Source organism: Argiope bruennichi, chromosome 6, assembly GCF_947563725.1.
Source record: "Argiope bruennichi chromosome 6, qqArgBrue1.1, whole genome shotgun sequence".
Lineage (NCBI taxonomy): Eukaryota > Metazoa > Arthropoda > Arachnida > Araneae > Araneidae > Argiope > Argiope bruennichi.
Genome location: NC_079156.1, coordinates 76,119,211 through 76,140,905, shown reverse-complemented (window position 1 = coordinate 76,140,905; position 21,695 = coordinate 76,119,211). Strand labels below are relative to the sequence as shown.

Below are 21,695 nucleotides of genomic sequence, written 5' to 3'. Positions count from 1 at the left end.
CCAGAGAAGGCCTTGTAGAGCATTTGCGTACAATACTTACGAAGTATTAACCCTTAACTTGAATTTAGCCATGTAATCCTTGGCGAATATTTTGGCGATTGATCCCTGGCATGCGGTATTTGAGAATCGAAGTTGTGTTTTACACACCTTTTTCTCAACCGAAAACAATAATTAGACACACAACTACACTTTTAGTCAAAAAAAAAAAAAAAAATCTGATATAAAATTTGATATATTTAAGTCATTGTGTTACTACAGATGTTAATTCTGTGTACCGAATTTTATCTATCTAGCTTTTTCGTTTTGTAGTTATCGTGTTAAATTATATTAGAACAGCCGGACAGAGAGACTTCCTCTGAAAGAATTTTACTCAAAATGTGGTAGAAATCAACAAATTTTATACAGACCGTATATCAAATTTCACCTATCTAGCTCAACGCCTTCTAGACTTATCTTTGTCACAGACCGATAGACGGACATTTTCCAAAAATGTGTTTTTCGATCTCAGGAAAACGTGAAGTATTCATCAAAATCTCGAATTCAATTTTTTTTTTTTTTTTTTTTTTTTACCATTACTGTACTTTCTCTGTACTATGTATATGAGGAAGTAAAAATAATTAATATAGACGGCCCAAATGACTACTAATATTATTGATATTGTCTCAGTAAAGAATTATTCTACCCGACAAATGAGAGGAGGCATTGGTTTCATTAGCAGTCATGTTTGCAAGATGTACAAGCCTAATGTATCTTGAGTAGCAGGTAGAAACACTCAGATTCAGTTTATAGGGAATTTTTCAACCAAAGAATTCACTATAAACAAGGAATTCATTTATAGGGACTATTTAGAAGTGTTGTTCTACTTTTTTTCACAAGAGTACAAAGTAATCAAAACTGAATTTTTTTTTATTGTAATTGACTCACATTTTTTATCCCCTTTCAAGTTTCAAATACAATTTATTTGATAAAGTAGGCCTTTAAACTGTTAATCATTAAGTTGTTCTAAAAAATATAAATTTTTATTTATCTAAAAAAAAATCTTGTGTCTTTTACTTTTTTTCACATAGCGCATCACAGCAAAAGACAACGTGCAGTTATTGAGTACCATTAAGTAAACTGAGAGCATTGTAGCACACAAAAAATCGAAAAATTTAAAATGTTTTTAATCAATTTTCCTCCGAATTATTTAAACCTATTATTAAAATATCATTCATAATTATAGTTATTTTGGTTCATTCAAAATCAGAATGTTTTCCTTGAACTATTTCACTTACAATTTCCTTACTTTGTATTGGAATACATTGCTACGTAAAATAAAACAAAGAAAACAGCAGTGTTTGTAATTATTGCCCTTGTAATGGAATGTTTTAGATGTAAATTATGTGGTTCTTTTTTGAAGTTAAATTCTGGTTGCATTCAAACTGCTATATATATATAGATATATATATATAATTCCTGTATTCATTTTTTTTTTTTGCAATTTTAATTTTGATTTTACAGCTTTGAATTCCATGTTATAATAAATAACATAAAGGAACCGAGTTTTGCAACAAATTTTAACACAATTTAAAATCATGATCAAATTTTAAAATATATTTTTTAAGCAATAAAAATTTAACATGCTGTGCTAAATAGCAATTAACTACCTACACAGATCTAAAAAGTATGAACTTCTTTTTAAGGATTGTATTTCAATAAATGTTCAAATTAAATTTCAAGAAAATTTCTAGGCCGAAATAATAGAAGATTCCTCATAGCATTCCTTTGTTAAATTATTAATAGCAATCAAATATAGACTGATAATGGAAAATGCAGCAGGCTACAAAATAAGAAAAAATAATACAATTTTGCCTTGAAACATAGTAAATATTAAAGTTTACAACCTGGAAAAATTCCTAACATTTACGAGTTGGTAAACAAATCAATGCATTTTCCTAAGGATATACTAACTGTAAATGATTGGAGAATGTATTAAATTCCATTATGACAGGTACAAGAGAATATTACTTAGAAAATGCATAAAATAACAAAATTCTCCTGTAAAATTAGCAATTTGGCACTGAATGCATTTTACATTAACAGTCTTCAAATATTTAAAAAAAGGAATGTTGTATAAAATTATTGAATATGAATTTTATAAAACAAGTAAGCATGATGAATCAATTAATCAAATATAAAATTTGTTAATTAACTTATATTGCAGATAGAACTAAATTTTGCATAGTTATAAAAGAATGCTACAAAATTTATAATGCTTATCTGAAGATAGAAACACAATTTTAATATTAAAATATTTAAATGTTTTGATCTGATTAGATTCATGTTCACTAAACTACAAAATGAATTCAATAAGTAAATTTTGAAATATTTTATTACAAAAATGTAGTTTGTTCAAGTACAAATTTTAAAAGCAAATACAAGACTATAAAATACAGTCAGTAAATGTAATTAATAATTCATAATCATAATATCAAAGCATTTAAAGCTCACAAAATACAAATCATCCTTTTGCACAACTCCTAAATGTATAAAAATGGCCTAAACTCTTTCAGGTACATACACAGATAATTTTTCTTTCAAGGAAACAATTTTAATCCATTTATAAACTCATCAAAAAAAGAAAAAAAGATTGGGATTCATGTTGCCATTTGTTGTTTTTATTAAATATTCGAAAATGTATTTTTACTAACAGAACATTTAAAGACAACCATCTACCTAGGAGGAGGGGAATCATAAACATGTATTTTACCAGAACCAATGTCTCTGAAAACATTATAAACAATTTAATATAAAAAAATATATTTAAGCATTTAAATAAGTTTCAAGAATATTCATATTCTGAAAAACTGACCAGATCTTAATAAAAATAAATTATATACTTCAAAATAAGTTATATAACAAGGAATAGTTTGCAATCATTTATAAATTACAGAAATTAAGTTTCTACAAACTGAACTGACTTAGAAGTTAAAAAATATTTCAAACATTGCACAAAATGCTTATATGAATTATATAAGACAGCTTTTAGACTTGTAATGAGTAATTTATGGAAAACAATTACTTCCAATACATCACCGAGTTTTGTATGTGAATATTCAAATGTACTAACAACAGCTGAATACTCTCCATTAACATAATAAAATGTGTATTTTGATTTAGCTACTATCATTAAAAATAAACATTCAACAATATAAATCACAGTATCTTATATAAATACAGATTAACTGGTAAATGTCAACATTATAAGCCCTATAGTATCACAAATTTGAATAGTGGAATGAACACAAATTCAGTTACATATAAAAATAGGAAAAGCAATACTGGTATACAGATTGCTTATAAAAAATGGTGTATATGCACATATATATCACAGTTAAAAATAACAAATACATATAAAAAATAATACTGTTAAAAGTCAAACAAGAAAAGCTCTTGTGAAATATTCAGGTACAATTTGAAATGTCATATAAAGTTCAAAAAATACAAGAACAATACAAAAATTATGTAGATCTTGCACCGATCTCAATCATTGGAAAAGTAATTCAATATTAATGAACTACATTTTTACAAATATCAAGTGAAATAGTCATTTGAGGACGCAAATATTTTCTGCACATTCTTCTTTCCATGTGCTATAAATTACTTATAGAAATAGTCTCCAGCATTCATTTCAAGAGATTAAGCTAAAAAATAAAATGAAACATGTTAAAGGCTATATTAATAATCATTTGAAAACTACAACAGAAACTGTATAAATAAATGACAAAGAATTAATTAGCTTCAAATACGAAAAACTAACAAAAATAAAAGTATATTAACTTCCTTATTATCTGAAGAAGAAAGGATCTCAAAAGGTCATTAATAAATTTTAAGGGTAAGTTATGCATAGAAAAACAAATAATCTTTTTCTTTTCCAACAGAACACTACAGTTGCCTAAAGAGAAACTGTTGCAAAGGGTTTTAAACATTCAAGTAAACAAAAAAAAAAAAAAAAAAAAAAATTGAACAGCACAGATTGAAAGGAATACAAAGTAAAATTAATACTTCAACATAGTATTGGTACATCCAGGGTGCAAAAGTTAAGCCTTTTTAAGCACCTCAGACCTCCCCCTCTCCCCAAATTAAGCACCACTGTATATGTATGTATACATAAATCTGCATGTTTCCTAAGTATAGGATATTTTCTCTTTGATAATAATGCACAGATTTTTTAAAAAAATTTTTTAATTAATTTCAAATGAGTACCTTTTTTTAATTTTTTTTCTTTTAGATTTAATATTTATTTTTGCAAGAGCACAACTTCTTCTATTGTAAAACAAATTACGTCTCATTGGTCTTAACAAAAATATAAAACTGACCAGAAAATGAAAGAACTATCATTACCAAAAAATTAAATCTTTATAAAATAAACATTAAAAAATTTGTGATTTTTTCAAGATTTTTTAAAATTAATAAATGACCAGTTAATTTGGATGGATATACCATTTCTGAAAATGTTAGGAATGATGTAGAAGTATAACATAATCAAAAATCTTTTATTAAATTTTTATATAAGCAGTAACATATATTCGAACAAATAAATTTTCCATCCCAGATTCGGCACAGCTGGGATGGAAAATATAAATTTCCTTTTGTGTTAACTCATCATATTTTTCAATCTATAACATTTTATTTGCAGGCTTGTATAGTTAAGAACTAAAGCATTACAGGATGATTACCGTCATAAGATAGGCAAAAATACCACAACAATTGATGATAGAACAATGCCATGTTATAACTGAGTTTTTTTTAAATCAAATTCCTTTAATACAAAAAATTTAACATTTCAAATTTCAAAAAATTACTAAAAATTGCTTTTTAACCTATATGCAAAAATAAATAAAACATTTCTTATTTTAGCTTTAAAAAAATTAAATAAAAACACAACCATATATTTTACGAAGAAATGAAATTTAATGATTCCTAGTTTTTACAAATAATGGAATAAAATTCATGAAGTTAAAATGATTTGGTTGCCAGAAGCAAATAAAAAATGCTAGGTGATATATTTTTAAAAAAGTATATTTTGAAGCCAGCACAAAACAATATATAGTATTGCTTCAAAATTTAACAACACTCATCAAGTGAAGAATCTTATTCATTGAACAGCTTTAAAGTTTTCGAGTTTAAAGCACATAAAACATTTTTTTTTTTTTTAAATCTTAATGATAACAACACTGGTAAAACCATGTGGCTGAACACTTTGAAGAAGCAATGATATTTTCTTGAATTTCATTCCAATAAAAATAATTGAAACAAATTAGTTTAAAACGATTTTTTCAAAAACTTTTGAAAGTAAAGAAAAAATTGAGTCATTGAAACAAAATTGATATCAGTGAAAGGTTACAATTTTTAAACATTCAAGATTGTGTCAAAATTTAATGGTAAATCATTTTTGTTTATTTTGTTCTGATAATATGTTTTGATATTATAGCAGAAAAATTATTAAAAAATTATAATAAATCTTTGTCAAACCAAACTTCTAATTAAAGATTTGATAAATCAATAATCAATAAAAAAAGTCATTAATGGTAAGTTTACTAGCAATAAAAATCATTTAATAAACAATATAAAAGAAACAATTATTTCATAAAATATAAGTAGGCAAAAATAGAGAATATTCCATCTCATTAAAGGGTGAAACATGGAACGATGAGCGCATTTCCAGTATTCACCTTTGACCTTAGATTTCCTCTATTAGATACTATTTAATTAAAAAAAAATTTTCCACATGTATGCGAGTGTTATGTCATTTCTGACCACATTTTATTTATTTAAATGGACCACATTTCGTATTGATATGGCTAATTCAAGTGATAAAAATGCTTTCAAGAGTGGAATGAAGAAAAATTTATATAATATCATTAAATATTATGACCAAGAAGCAGAAAATTGGGAATTATTTATTCCTGTCACACATTCTTCGAAACGAGCCAGTCAAATTGCCGGCACTTCTATTAACATCATTAAGAAGAACCGATGGGAAACAAGAGATGAACTTCATCAAGCTTTCATTTCACCTAAAAAAAAGGTGAAAGGGGATGTTTTTGAAAAAAACATCAATTGATGAATTCGATTGTAGCAAAAATAAGATGAACTGTGCACAATTTTTATATCAAAGAAAGAACAATCCCTTATTTGAATGAACTACTTCCAGTTTTGAAAGAAATAATAAACTTTAAGTGAAGCAAGGAATAGTTAAGGAAAATTCTACATTAAACTAGCTTTAAATGGAAAAAAAGTCAGAATAAACCAAAAATTTTAGTTGAAATCGAGGACATAATAAGAACCATAAAAAGATATTGCATAGAAAATAGACCAATAATTTATATTGATGAAACTTGGGTTGATAGTAACTTGACTTTTAATAAATGTTGGCAGTCAGAAAATGGCATACTCCAAATCGGAAATGCGTCATGTTGCATTATTGTGTTGTATGTTGGGGGCAACATGGGATTTTTGCATAATGTAAATCTCATTCATAAAGCCAATAATACGAAAGGAGACAATCACGGACAAATGAACTTGCAAATTTTTTAGAAGTGGGCGAACGAAAAAATTGATCCCTAATTTGACAGAAAATGCTGTGGTTGTAACAGATAACACACCAGATCATATTGTTCAGGTTAGTAAAGTTCCAAATTCAAATAACCACAAAAGAGAAATTTTAGATAGACTGGTAGCAAATTCTATCATTCATTCACTTGATTCCTTAAAAATAGAATTATTACAACTTGTAAAATTAAATGCTCGAAAATTTAAAACTAATAGATTTGAAATTATGTTACAAGAGCATGGTTTTCAAGTACTTCGGCTTCCACAATACCATTGCGACATCAATGCAATCGAGTACATTTGGACAAATATAAAAAGAAAAATTAGAGATATCAACCCCATAGCCGACATGGAAATGAATAAATTACTCCAGAAATGGAAGAGACCATACATAAAATGTCTAAGGATAGGTAGTAGTCTCATTGTAAGCATGTTGAAAAACTTGAAATGAAATATTGGTTATTATTGAAGATATGTGCAAAACTCTTCAAATTTCTTTAATAAATGAAGAAGAAAGTGATAGTGAGTGTCACAGTAAAGCCACCCTTACAGCGGAAAGTGAGGAAGATGAAATTTAAAGGTAAAATTTGCAAATTATTTCATGTAATGTATTTAAAAATAATAATATTTTTAAGTAGAAAAATTTTTGTTAATAATTTTTTTAAATATAAAAATAAAAAAAAATATCATAGTTTTAAAATAATTTTTATAATACTTTTAAGACATTCGATATTTACAGCAATTCCTAAAATGAAAATAAAATGTTTGAAATAGAATAAAGTCTTGATTATCTATTGTTGTTAATCTTAAAATATTGCCAAAAAAATTCAATAACATACCAGTATCATTTTGTAAAAAAGTAATTACCAAAATTTAAGAACAGAAATTTTTTATTTATTCTTCATAATTTGATGTTTATACTCCTTACATTAAATAAAAATTGCTCTGAAATATTTTACTGTACATTAGTACTTTTTTTCCTTCTGTATTACTAATTAGCTGTAATGTTTACATTTAATAAAACCTCTCTTTCCTCTCACCCTTATTCTGACGAATTAAACCCATCCTAATGCATGCACAAAAGAGCGGAAGATTTTACAATCCCTTGTCAAACAATATATCATACATATATTATCATAAAGTATTATACACATAAAAATATAACCATAACCCATCATACTAAAATATTTGGTACTTGGGTATTAAATACATATCAAAGGTTAAACACCCAAAATAAAAAAAAATCACTTAAAATGTCATGTTTATTGCAATCAGCAAATCATGAATGAAAAAAATTACCAAAGGCATCATGTTAAATTATTGATTATACTGGACAATAACAAGCAACTAAATTTAAAATTTGCCAAAAAACATGCAGTTGATACGTAAGTACCAAATATACTTTCGCAAAACAAATCACAATTTAAATTTTGAGAAAGGAAGAATTTAAGATAATAATTTGAAGCCACCTTTATATATATATATCTTTTAACCTCCTCTAACTCAAATTATTGTTAATAAAAATTATGAAGTATTTTTATAATTATGAAGTATTTTTATAAGTTTATTTTTTTAATATAACTATTTAAAAATATTTAATATCCAAATTTATTCACTAATATTAGATCATGTTGCTATCAAGAAATGTATAAATGAAAGTCATTATAACTTTTTTCCTATTTTTATACAATTTTCTAAAATACAATCACTAAAGGGTAAGAGTTAAAAAAAGTAAGAAAATTTGTGAAGCAGATTGATATATTAATTAGTTGATACAAGTACTATTTTATACTTAAAAAAAAAAAAAAAAAGGAATAATTTTCAAACCTAACAGAATGAAAAAGTAACCACCAAAAAGAAGAGGATGGTATGCTGGCATCATGTTATCTTGTTAGGATAACTTATAACTTCATACTTGAACCACAAACAACTTAATGTAAATAAGTCAAGTAAATAAATAAAAGTCAATGCACATGTATCCATTCCATATCTCCTTCTAAACAATACTTCAACCAAACTTTGGATAGTAATAATTTAATAATTGTGCTAATACACTGCTGGCATCAGACATCACAATCATAAAAGCCTTCAGAAGTATTTTAAAGTATAATAAAAGATTAACATGAGAGTGTGAGGACCACAACAGAAAATGCTCTCTTTCATAATATTTTAAAATATTGACAAACACTATTATAATTTGAAAATCTAAAGAATAATTAAATAAGATCATTTCTAGAATATTCTAGATCATTATGCAGCATTATAGAATGTTAGATATTAAATTCTTAGCCAATCTGAAATTTTAAAACAGATTTAGAGCATTACTGTAATAGCATAATAATTTACAATATAAAAAAATGTCCAATGTAATCAAAAAGTAAAAGAAATAAAAATGGCTCACTAGTTGAGTGCTGTTCCAAAGGATGATCCATCAGTTTCTCTTGAGGCTTGATGATTTTTATTTTTATCTTCAGGCCTTCAGAAGGTGAGCAAGAGACTATCTCATGTTTGGGTCGTTTCTTCTTCTTCAACGCCTTTTTGAGTTTCTTTTCTTCCTTTTTAAGTTTTTTATCCAACTTCCTTTGTATTTTTTGTTGTGTGATATGAAGTAGAACTTTCGATAGCAGAGATTTCTCCATCTTCCTGCCTCTTCTATCCACAATCCAATCATTCTGAGCTTTTGTTTCAGTTGCATTGAGCAGTTCTTTTAAGCAATTTACATTTAATTTACTTTTGCACATAACGAAATTTAAGATGGGTTGTTTTATTCAATGATGATGAATAAAATAAAAGAAAGAATGATGATTGAATAGTACGGCACTTATTTTCAAAGAACAAGAATGATTTTATAAACAAAAACAATAATAACATGCAAAAAACATGTTGAGACAAGATACACATGAATCAACTTTCAACACATGGCTGGATAAATGATGCAATATTATTCTTTTAATTCACTTTACTTCCTTATTTTTATCCATGAAGTTGTAGTGCTTATTTATCTGTAACTTTTCAAGGCAGTATGATATAAAAATAATTCCTCCCTTATTGAAGTAATTTTTTTTATTTAAAAAAATGTAGAATATGAATAGAATAGGGCTGAAAAATACTTTCCTCATAATCTAAATCTTTGTGCATTACTATTCAAATTACATGCGTAGCGCCTCCCCAGGATAACGTTAACAGCAGGACACAAAAGTACGACAGCAGTTTCTGTACAGGCGCCTCAATCACAGGAGACACCCGACCACAAGTCGAATCTGATTGGTTTGTTTGATCACGTGACTTTAGAGTGAACGTCATGGGAAATCTTCTGTTGGCAATTTATCTTTCCCTTTGGCAATAAGACGCGTACTTTGGCGAAATTAATTTGGAAATCGATATCAGTAACAACACAGTTTCTCCAGCACTACTCTGTGCCTTCGAAATATACGGTTGTCGAGACGATAGTCATCTTTACATCTGAAACCGCCATTTTGAAGCGTATGCCGGTAAGCACCTGTTAGCTTTTGAGGTTTCAACATTATTTTTAATTTTGATTCGGAGTAAAAGCAAATGCCAGTTATACGATTAGTTTCGATGCATTATGCTTTTATAATTAGTGTTAGATTTACAGCATATCTAGTTGAATATCAGTGTCAATGAATTCATTTTTTACTTGATATGTATATGTATGTTATGATAAATCTGTGTCTTATTTTTCATTATTATAAGCCAAAATGTTACGAATGAAATCATAATTTTTGGAGTACTTTTGAAATGATTGAGTTTAATATTATCTTAGTATCTTTAACTTTTGGAGGTTCTTGTATAGTAAATATGGCAGTTCTCCATTATTTAGATCTCAGCTTCTTAGTGATGAAAATTTATAGCTCTTATATATATTTACATCCAAATTCTAGTTAATGTACAATCGAACCCCTAGATTGTAAATTTTCAATGCATGGACTTACTTAAAATATGAGTGGGGCATATATGTCCCAGTAGTAGTCAAAAGCATAATTATACTTTATTTAATATTTATTTTATTTATGTTACTTTATTTAATATTTTATTGTAAACCAAGACGACATCTTAAACTATGTGCCATTATCTCGGTTGCAATTTGAACTGTCAGAAATTTCAGATTCTTTAACATTTGTAAAAAGTACTGTTAAGGATATTGTTTAGATAATAAAATATTTTTAATTAATTAATATTCTTAAGTAAGCACCAACTTTCTTTTACTTTAAATTCTTGGAGTTAGGGAAAGAAAAAGGTCTTGTTGAGAAGTTTTGCATTATATTGTACTTCAAGATGTTAACAGAACTAAGAAGAAAAGATACAGGATATTAAGAAAAGGTCTAGAAAATACATAAAAATTGAGAAAAAGTGCCAACATGAGCATTTTGCACCAAGTATGCGATTTTACGAAATCATTTGTTCAAACCCTAATGTCACCAAACTGATCTTAGTGACAGTAACCTGGGGACAGCTTTCTTCCAAGGGTATGGCAACTTTTTGGAATTTCGTAATGATAAGATGAGTGATAAGCTGAAGAATGTTGACTACAACAATCCTAATGAAGCTGTCAGAAAGATTGGTTTCCATTATTCAAAAAGCAATGAGAGTGAATAAATTTTGGTTTGACCCTGTTTCAACGCAAAACTGCAATGATGCCATATCGTTGTTAAAGATGTTAGTGATACTTTCTCATGATAACATTAATGTTGAGAAAGGATTTTCAATCAATAGTGATTATTTATAGGATAATATGAAAGAACAAACTTTCATTGCAGAACAAAAAAATTATTACAGCATTTAAGCAAATAGTGGAATAAGTAATTTTGAAGTATCAAAACAATTTTAATTATTAGAAATTTACCTGTCAATAATGAAGAGTATAAAGAGAAGAAACAAAAGGAAGGAATTAAGGGAAAATTTGAAAAGAAAAAAAGGGAAGCAAGAATATTATTATTATATGTTATTTCATTATGTTAGAATTATTAATATGTTATCTCAATTTTAAAATTTACAATTGGTTATTTTTTTTAATTTTATGTATTTTAGTTGTAAGAGGCAAACATATTTTATTCATTACTAAATAAATTATTAGCATTATAAATTATTAGAGAGCAAATAAATTATTACGATTTATCAAAGATAAAAGATTTAAAATAATATTTTAGTAGTTTTCTCTCTCTCTCTCTCTCTCTCTCTTTCTTTTTAAACCTTTGCAAAACGATGTTTAGTTGCAAGTAATCATATTATTTTGATATTTAGGCTGCAAATGTATTTATCATACTTTTGAAAAGAACACTAAATATTTTTAAATTTTGTGCAGAGTTCATAACCTTTAGCATAAAAATAATTTAACTTGTACTGCAAGGAGTAGTTTTAATGTTTCCTACAATTTTTAGGCAATTTTAGAAGCAATGCATGTTGTTAAAAATTTCAGTATTTTTTTCTGCATTAGAAATTTAATATGCTGGTTTAATAACATTTTAGGATAATTTCATGATTTAAAAATTATATTTCATAAAGATATTTAAATAACTCATGAAAGGAGTTTTTAATAATGTATATTTGCACATGTATAGTGATTCTAAGTAGGAAGAAGGCCAGGAAACAAATAAAATTAGTAGCAATAAGTGGGGGAATTTTTTTAAAATGGCCACCCTGTATTTGGAACTGATCATTCCTGACTGAAATATATATACATACATGTGATTCAAAGATAATAATGTAATGATAATAATACTTCTTAGAATTTCTTTCTTCGTACAAAATGTCACTGTGCAGTATTTAATAATTGCATTAGATTTTAATTTTTATACATAATATTCAAATCCATCATCAATAATTTAATTCTATTGTCTTTTTAATGTAGTTGATAAAAAACAGAAATTGTAATGTTTTTTTAATAGCTTAACCCTCTAGCATTATTTTCCTCTTTTAATGTAATTTATTCTGTACTTTTATTACACTGTATTCATATGAACAGCAACTACTTTTTGATCACTGAGTTCTGATGCTGCTAGAGCAAAGATCTTTTACCATTGAAATACCTTTCTATGCAAAAAAATTTTTTTGCTTACACATTTTAAAAAGTAAAGGATTTATTGCTAAATAAAAAATAATAGTTGTTTATTTTAATTGAGTTAAGTATTTAAAATCCAAAACCTAATTTATTTGATGTATTTTCATTTTGGTTATTTATAGACAGGATCAGAGTCCAAGCCCTAATTCAGGATAAATTTCATACACTTGTATAAATTCAAGAGATAATATTCAATTAAAGATTGTTTACTAATTGCAGAAATAACAAAATAAAAGTGACTAATTTTTTTTTTTTTTTTTGCAATAATTATTAATAGCACAAAATATCTTACTGGCTATGTTTTTTAACATTTTCAATCTTTTATTTTGTAATAGTTTTACTCTACTGATCAGGGTTGCCGCACCATTGGAAGAATTGAAAAAACACAGAAATTTTGAAAATTTTCTTAAAAACATGGAATTTTTTTTTCTTAGGGTTTTTTTTTTTTTTTTCCTATATTAAAAAACGTCAGTCTCAAAAGATTTCTAGAATAAAAGATTGTAATCATAGCTTCTAAAAACTGAAACAATGCCATTTGTGATTGTGTAATGTGGATACTTGCTGCTTCTCTCTCTCTTTCTGCTTTTTTTCTGTATAGATCATTCCATTTACAATATGTGTCAGTTTTTTTTTTTTTTTTTACCCATCAATTTCCTAAATTGCAGTTAATGAGCATTCACTTGACTTTTGTACTGTGTGAAAGAATCGATACATTTCTCTAGCGGGATTGGCAACATTTAATCTGCAGAAGCAGGGCAGTGGTAATTAGTCAACTATATTATTTTAGAAACTGTACAACAAGACTTCAACTGTTACCTTATTTATAGTAAATTAGAGAATTTATTTAAAGAATGCACATTTAATAGTTATTGGATGCTTAAAATGATTTACATATATGCTTAAAATCATATTTAATATAAATTGGGTTTATAAAAAATCAATCCTGATTTTACTGAATGGATTCAGGAAATTCGACAAAATACATTTATTGCATACTGTTTAAATAATATTATGTTTTAATTTTTTTTTTTGTTAAGTAATTATTAAATGATTTGTATCGTGATAACAAAAATTTTTGTTTTATTTCACCCAAATTCTTAATTTTGTGTGACTTAACAGTTGAAGAGCATGAGAGGTAATATATATATTCCCTTCCACTTAATTTATAAATTTTGTCTAAATTCTAAGTAATAAAGATAAAATTGGGTTTGTTTTTTTCTGTATGTAAATATAAACCTTCTTTTTATATGCTATTTCGAATGTTGAGTTGTTGCTTCCTTTGCTTGCTTTTTCTACTTCTTAAAACCATATTTCATTATAACTAGCACATGCACTTCGTGCATTTCTTGTATCTTGAATATATGTACAGGGAAAAATAGGGAATTGTTTTTTCCTTCCAGATTTAAATGGCAACCCTGACTGATATTTTGTAGGTCTTCATAAATTCCGATAAATTACATAAATAATCTGATTGAAAAAATTAAGTTACTAATAAAAATGAATCAATTAGAAAATCTACATTCTTACATTATAATTATTTCATTAACCATTAAAGTATTAGAGATTAATAAAAACAAACGAAAATTTAAATAATGAAAATACACAATTCCTCATTGTGTATGTATGGTATATAGCATCATCTTGATTTTTGTCATACAGATCACCTCTGGTCAGATGGAATTGAATATTTTGTACAGTATTAAATAAATTTATAGTTAAATTTATACACTAATAAAGGTTGTAGAGATTAAATTCTGGAATGCATATATATAAACTGCAATTATTCTTTATTCTTGGATTCAAAAACCCTCCGCTGTTTTGCGCATGTAGCAGGATGTGTTGACTAGGGTTTATACAAAAACCGGTTTTCAAATTCGATATTTCCCAAAAAAAAAAAAAAAAAAAAAAAAAAAAAAAAAACGGTTTTCGAATTTTTGTCAAAAAAAAATTGAATAGGGAAAAATAAAATATCTTTCGCTATTCTATTTTTTTAAATTTTATTTTAATTTATATAAAATAACAAAAAGTGAAATCAATATTGAAGTCAAAATATAAAAAACAAAATTAAAGATTACATATACATATTACTTGCACAAAATAACGAAAACTGAAACAAAAATTTCAAATAATATTTATATTATTTTCACAAATTTTAATTTCTCCCAAGAAAATAGGATTTTAAAAAACAAAATATCCACTGAACGGTGGCTAAGTCTCGTTCTTATTTTGGACACAATATTGCCTGAAATTAAAAATACTCGTTCACTAGTTACTGAGTTTGGCATCAAATTACAAATTTAAGTTTTTTGTTCTTTTATTCGTTTCTTCAAATAATGAAAATTCAGCTTTCAGTGTCTTTGGATTTGTAAGTTTTTCTTCAGGGTCTTCAAGAAACTAAACAGTTATCCGACAGTTATTTTATGAACTGCTTTCAAATAATTATGTAGATTGCTCGTAGATGATTGCTCCTTTGCAGCTCAACATTTTATTACAATGAATTCAGATTGCCTTGTCTATCCCGAACTTTTTGAAACTATCCCAATCTTCCGACTTGCTCATTTTTATCTAAAACTGAAATTAGAGTTATTGAATAAATATTTTTGACGTTTATTTTACAATTTTATAATTTTAACTATTAATATTAATGCAATTTAAAATAATCTAATCTATACATTTTCTAGGAATTTTGAAAAAAACACACACACATTTCTTAATCTAATCCCGATGCTTGCTAAAGACATAATTTATGTTAAAACGTTGCTAAAGAAAATATGGAATATTTTAACTCCCTGTGTTTTATTTAAAATTTCATTAAACAGAAGCCAGAACTTCTTATTTTACACTAATTTTTGATAGAAGAAATTTATATAATAAAATATAAAATGTAAAATAGAAAATATAAACATAATTAATACTTACGTTATTTTTTACCAAATATAACAACTTTATATTTTTGTTCCCAGTTTTCACCTTCACAATATTAAGCAAACCTGTCGTGACTCGAGACGGATCGCATTCTGATACCACATTTCGACAATTCCATTCCATTGAGGGGTGAGACGCTGAACGCTGAGCACACTTGACCTTTGATTTCTCGCATTAAATACTTTTTTAGTTCTATTTTTTTTTCCACGTGTATGTGAGTGTTATGTCATTTCTGACAGCATTTTATTTTAACTGAATATGTCGTATTGATATGGCTAGTTCAAGTGGTGTAAAAGAGCTTTTAGGAGTGAGTGGTACGAAGAAAATTTTATATGATATCATTAAATACTGTGATCAAGAAGCAGAAAACGGGGAATTATTTATTCCTTTCACACGTTCTTCGAAACGAGCCCGTCAAATTGCTGACGTTTCTATTAGCACCGACTTCATACCGATAGACAAAACATCCGACGAGAAGCAAGAGATGAACTTTATCAAACTTTTGTTTCACATAGAAAAAAAAAGTGAAAAGGGAAGTTCATGAAAAACATAAATTGACGAATTCGAGGTGCAACTGTGCAGTACACAAGCACTAGCCAACGCAACTTGCAACGTTGAAAAAATGTGTTTGCTGCCCTTTGCATAGAATGAATAGCAAATCAAATAAGTTCAAAATTAATTTTTACATAATAATATGAATTCTTAAAACCGGTTTTCGAATATGACAAATTTACTTTAAAAACCCGGTTTTTTAACACTAGGTTTAAAAACCGTCAAACCCTAGTGTTTACTTAGTCAGAACAGAGGTGAGAGGAAAGATGAAAGGAGGAGATATTTACATTTAACATTAAAGTGAACTATTATATGCATCTTGAAACTAGGGCATCAAAACTGCTGATAACTCATCATATTGAGGAAAGAGATACTGATTCACAATAAAATATTTTAAAGCAATTTTGGTTTTCACCAAAGGGCTGAAATATTAAATTATGGTGAATAACAGAAGATTTAAAAATTCCTTTCTTAAAATTTGGTAATTCACTTTTTTGCAAAGTAATTTTTGTTTAAACATTTTTTTTATTTGTTATTGAATTTTTGAATGATATTTTGAGATTAAACTAAAATTATATAATCTCAATCATGTTTAATGATATTAAATAAATATTTAACGTGTCATTCCTGAACAGGATGTTGCCTCTTGTACTAGCCATACAAGCAATCAATGTGCAATTTTAAAATAAAAAATTAAACAGAAAAGAAATGATGAATTCTAAAAATACGCTCATCGTTCAATCCACTCCTTAGCAAGGTAGAATTGTCGAAAAGTGGTAGTCTGAAGACACTGAAATGAACATTGCAAGAATATAATTGTTTTAAGAGTATAATTTACTTTACATGTCTATCTTGATAATATGTAGGAAATTGTAGCAATTTTTTTAACTGTTGGAGCTTAAGATTCTGCTCTTCCCTGAATTAGGAAAAAAAAAAAAAACTATTAAAAATGTTATCATTTATTAGAACATCAATATAGGTTATCAGTTTGTTTAGTTATTAATTTTAAAATATAATAAAAGAAGTGTTAACTTTTACAGGAACTTGTTTCTGCTGTTTATAGATATGAAGGGGCAAATGCAATTCTAAAATGAACATTGGGGAAGCCTATTCAACTGTCCAAAAAAGTTCATAAAAACTTGAGCAAATCGCATACTCAATAATTTTAAGTACTCTTATACAAATAATAGATTTGTGATGTTGATAAACTGAAGTCATATAGATAGATAGATAGATGTTTGATAAACTCTGAGCTTTTGAAAATACTATTCGAGACGTTCTGCAAACTAGATAAATATATGGAAATAGAAGAAATAAAAATAATAATTTATGACAGGTTCAAAATATGAAAGCACCAAAATTGTAAAATTATCATTTGCACATTACATTAAGAGAGTAGAATGAATTAATTTTAATAGAACGGATAAAGTATTAAGTAGGTCTACGTTATAAATGCTATGACTTTTTTTTTTTTTTTTTCATTTTTCTTGACATGATTAACTAACGCATCTATTTGTAATTGTATTGCAAATGCAAATACTATTCATAATTCAAAAAATAAGTTGTTGTAATTCTTAAATTTTCATCCATTGTGAAATTGTTTAGATTATTGCATATACATAGATTATTGCTAAAAAGTTTTGATGTTGCACTTTTTTTTTCCCCTTACTTTTTTTTTTTTTCAAAACTAAGTAGGGCTTTCATTTCTTTTAATTGCTAATGGGAAAAAAATTACAAAAATACTTTTTTAGTAACAATTGCTGCTGCAAAAATTTAAAAGACGTGATTAAATTTTTTTCTTAAAATTATTCAGCATTTGTGCCATTGGAGAGCATAGTTATTAGACTAACTTGAGATCTTTGATGGTTAATAGCTCATTGCAGTAAGCATGGTATTGTTGATGATTAAATGCCCTCAGGCAGTTAATACAGAAGTATCTTTTATCCTTATAAAAATTCAGAAAGTTTTCTTTTATTGTTTAGTGTATGCATATTTGTTTGTTTATTCTTTTTATACTTTTTTTTAGGTTTAATGTATTCCAATCCATTTATTTGTTGCATACATTGTTATAAGAAAACCATATAATGTCAGCATTTGAAAAAGATTCTTCAGAGTATGATGGACATGAATCTTCTGATTTTCCCAAGATGTCTGAGCAATTAACAGATTCAAATAGTTTGCAATCGGGAAAGACTTATGAAGGAGAAAAAAATTCTGGAAGTTTGTTTCCTCCAGTTTCTCAAGAAACGACACCTGTTTGCACACAGAATGTTAATACTTCTGTCGCTGATGACCACCACACTCAGGATGATAACCAGGCTGTTTCATGTGGGAAGTGTGAAGATTTAGCTAATCCTGGTCCTTGTACTTCCAGTAATAATCATTCAAGTGTGAATACTACGACTTCCTTAGAGAATCGTGTATGTCATAAGCAGGAAGTGAGGGATAAACCATTTTTTACGTCTCGTGCTGTTATTTTCGAGCAATGTGCGAATGATTTTTGTCAAAAAACTCAAAATGTGTGCATATTAAAATTAAAGGAGATAGCTGATGAGGCATTTTCGAGGGAACCTCGTCTGAAAGATATGACTGTGAGGGACTACTTCCAATCCCCTGGATTGGCGGGTATTCTTTCTGATTACTTAAATGATTGTGTTGGTATACCTTCTAATTATCAAGATGTCAATAAAGGGTATGATTTTCCAGAAAATTTTGAAACAGAAAAGCTGTTGAATGTTATAAAGAGTTTTGTACATTGTGTCATTTTTCATATAATTCCAAAAGATGGGCCGATACCTATTAATGTATCATATTCACAAATAATGAATGCTATAGTGCACAAAATGTCAGTTAGGGAGGGTGCAATTACCTTATGCATATTTGGAAAGATGTCTTCATTGGAAATGATTAAAGTGGATAATGTGTTGTCAAAATTAAATTTCGTTGCTTTACTTGTGATATTTGATGAATATAAACGCAGGCAAATTACTTAAATATAAAGAACTGAAACATGGTTATTTTATGTTTTATAATTTTTAATTTGTATGGTTTGATGATTAAATTGTTCTTCGAATAATATTTGAATACATAAATTGCTTGAATTTTTCATTATATCTGGTTCCCACGTCGTTCTGTGTAGACATGTAACCATGTGTCTCTAGGATATTTGTTTTCATTTGTAGATAGAGCAAGGCATGAACTTGTTGTACATACATTGCTTGAATTTTTCATTATATCTGCCTGTAATTCCATTTATTGATGTATAAAGTGTTCATGTTTCTTTTACTTCTGAAATGCATCTGTCTGCGGAAAGCCGTTAACTTTAATGCTATATGAATAATCTGAATTTCGCCATTGTAACAGGTGGAATGAGCACCGTTTGTTGCATAGCATGGAAAAAGTTCACAACACCCACTGGTTCCCTCATCGTTAATTATTGATCCATCTGTGTAGACATGTAACCATGTGTCTCTAGGATATTTGTTTTCAATTGTAGATAGAGCAAGGCATGAACCTGTTGTACATAAATTGCTTGAATTTTTCATTATATCTGCCTGTAATTCCATTTATTGATGTATAAAGTGTTCTTTATTTAATGTTTCTCTTACTTCTGAAATGCATCTGACTGGCGGAAAGCCGTTAACTTTAATGCTATATAAATATCTACGATTTCGCCATTGTAACGGGTGGAATGAGCACCTATTGGTGCATAGCATGGAAAAAAATTCACAACTCCCACATCGTCTTCATCGTTAAACATTGATCCATCTGTGTAGACATGTAACCATGTGTCTCTATGATATTTGTTTTCATTGGTAGATAGAGCAAGGCATGAACCTGTTGTTCGCTCATATGACTCAGAATATTTGTTTTTATTGGTAGATAGAGCAAAGCATGAATCTGTTGTTTGCTCTTATGACTCTAATTAATCTGCATATCCAGCTTCAGACACACCGAGATTTCTCCATTCCCTAAAGGACAAACAGGCCTATAGAGAAGCTGAGAGTTGAAGTGCACTCTTAATTACAGTATAAAAAGTACAAAAAGAAAGGAAAACAGAAATTACAGATGGTTTCTTAACATTGTATTTGTGTAAATAGAGTATTAAGGAAAATAGTTGGAATATTTCCTCAATATTTGAATATATAGAGAGTATAATACTAATATTTACTTGAACTATTAACTGGTATATTTGTTATATGTCTTGATGTGAGCTTGTATTTATTCCATCAGTTTATTGATAAAACATTGTCATTGCTGCATATTTTAATCTCTGCGCTTTTTGAATTTCAACTGTTGTAGAAAAACTCATCATTTTTAATAAATATATGTGTAGAGTATTGTTACGTTGAATTTTATTTTAGATTCAATTTCTCAATGAATGAATAGCTGCACAAGTATGAATTTATATATATGAGCAGATTTTAATCAATTTGTTTCTGGAAGGAAATTTCATTTATCGAGGATGGCCAAACTGGCTTAATGATTCATTTTCGTTTCTTTTTGCTCCCTTTTTTCTGTAACAATGTGCATTGCCATTTATTTAAAATACTAGAATAGTTATCTGGAAGGGGCAGTACAAAATACGTGCTGTTCCATACTTTCTGCAAATCGAAAGGCGTTCGAATTTCAAGGTTTTAGATACAGAAAAATTTATTTAAGTTATGCCAGGTAAGTATATATTTAAACTTTTATGTGTTGTTAAAGAAGAATATGCAGATTGATCTGATCAACGAAATATAAAAAAGCAGAATAAATTTGATGCCCCCAAAAATATATCAACCATGAGAAAAGCTGCTCTAAACACAGTAACATATTCGATCATCATTCTCATTAATATGTCGTTTTGAAGCAATTGCTTGAATGGCCTGTTACAGTAATCAACTATACTATATTGAATTGTAATTGCGGTATTTAATTACGTGAGTCAATCGCGTAAAATTTAGTATGATGAAATTTTAACTTGAAGCTTTTAATTTTCAGTTGTCTTGATTTCTTTCGTGGAGTTATTGAATGTCCCTATTCATTTGAAAAAAAATTTTATTTGTTAGACCGATCTTGCCAAGGAAATAAAAAAAATAAAAAAGTAGACCGATCTTGCCAAGAAAATAATAACAATAAAAAAAAATTTACAGTTTTTTTTTTATCATTTTATAACGATTTTCTTTTCTTTTTATAACTTATAGAAATTTTTTTCCCAAAGAAGTCTCTCTTACTATATTAAGGTTTGTCCTGAGCAATGCCACACATAAAGCCCCTGAAGTTAGGAGCATGAAATTTGGAAAATTATTTTTTGGGCGTTTAATTAAAAAATAAAAACAGAATTTTAATTTTTCATCATAACATCAAATCTGCAATTATTTTCTATTAAAAAATAATCTAAAAAACTCATTTAGAACATGGCATTGTTCTGTCATCAATTCCGTGGCAATTTTGCCAATCGTATGATGATAGCCATAGGAATGCTTTAATTCTTAGCTTGATAAGATTGCAAATAAAATGAGTAAGTGCAGGAAGAAATTTACTTTTTCCACCCCAGCCATGC

At 27.5% G+C, this 21,695-nt stretch overlaps 2 protein-coding genes across 2 annotated transcripts; one reads left to right on the top strand and one right to left on the bottom strand.

Annotated features, from left to right (window-relative positions):
• Positions 1–2,353: 2,353 nt before the first annotated feature.
• Positions 2,354–9,513, bottom strand: LOC129972175 (uncharacterized). Its single transcript, XM_056086204.1, has 2 exons — positions 8,996–9,513; positions 2,354–3,683 (listed from the first exon to the last, which is right to left on the bottom strand). The coding sequence occupies exons 1-2, from the start codon at positions 9,333–9,335 to the stop codon at positions 3,679–3,681; spliced, it is 345 nt and encodes a 114-aa protein (XP_055942179.1). The 5' UTR covers positions 9,336–9,513; the 3' UTR covers positions 2,354–3,678.
• A 460-nt stretch (positions 9,514–9,973) lies between these two features.
• LOC129973068 (uncharacterized) lies at positions 9,974–20,463 on the top strand. The gene is made up of 2 exons (XM_056087430.1): positions 9,974–10,085; positions 18,177–20,463. The coding sequence occupies exon 2, from the start codon at positions 18,235–18,237 to the stop codon at positions 19,141–19,143; it is 909 nt and encodes a 302-aa protein (XP_055943405.1). The 5' UTR covers positions 9,974–10,085; positions 18,177–18,234; the 3' UTR covers positions 19,144–20,463.
• The last annotated feature ends 1,232 nt before the right edge of the window (positions 20,464–21,695 follow it).

What these genes read in the sequence shown, in the direction of transcription:
- LOC129972175 (XM_056086204.1), bottom strand. Translation starts at nt 9,335, where the DNA reads ATGTGCAAAAGTAAATTAAATGTAAATTGCTTAAAAGAACTGCTCAAT.
- LOC129973068 (XM_056087430.1), top strand. Translation starts at nt 18,235, where the DNA reads ATGTCAGCATTTGAAAAAGATTCTTCAGAGTATGATGGACATGAATCT.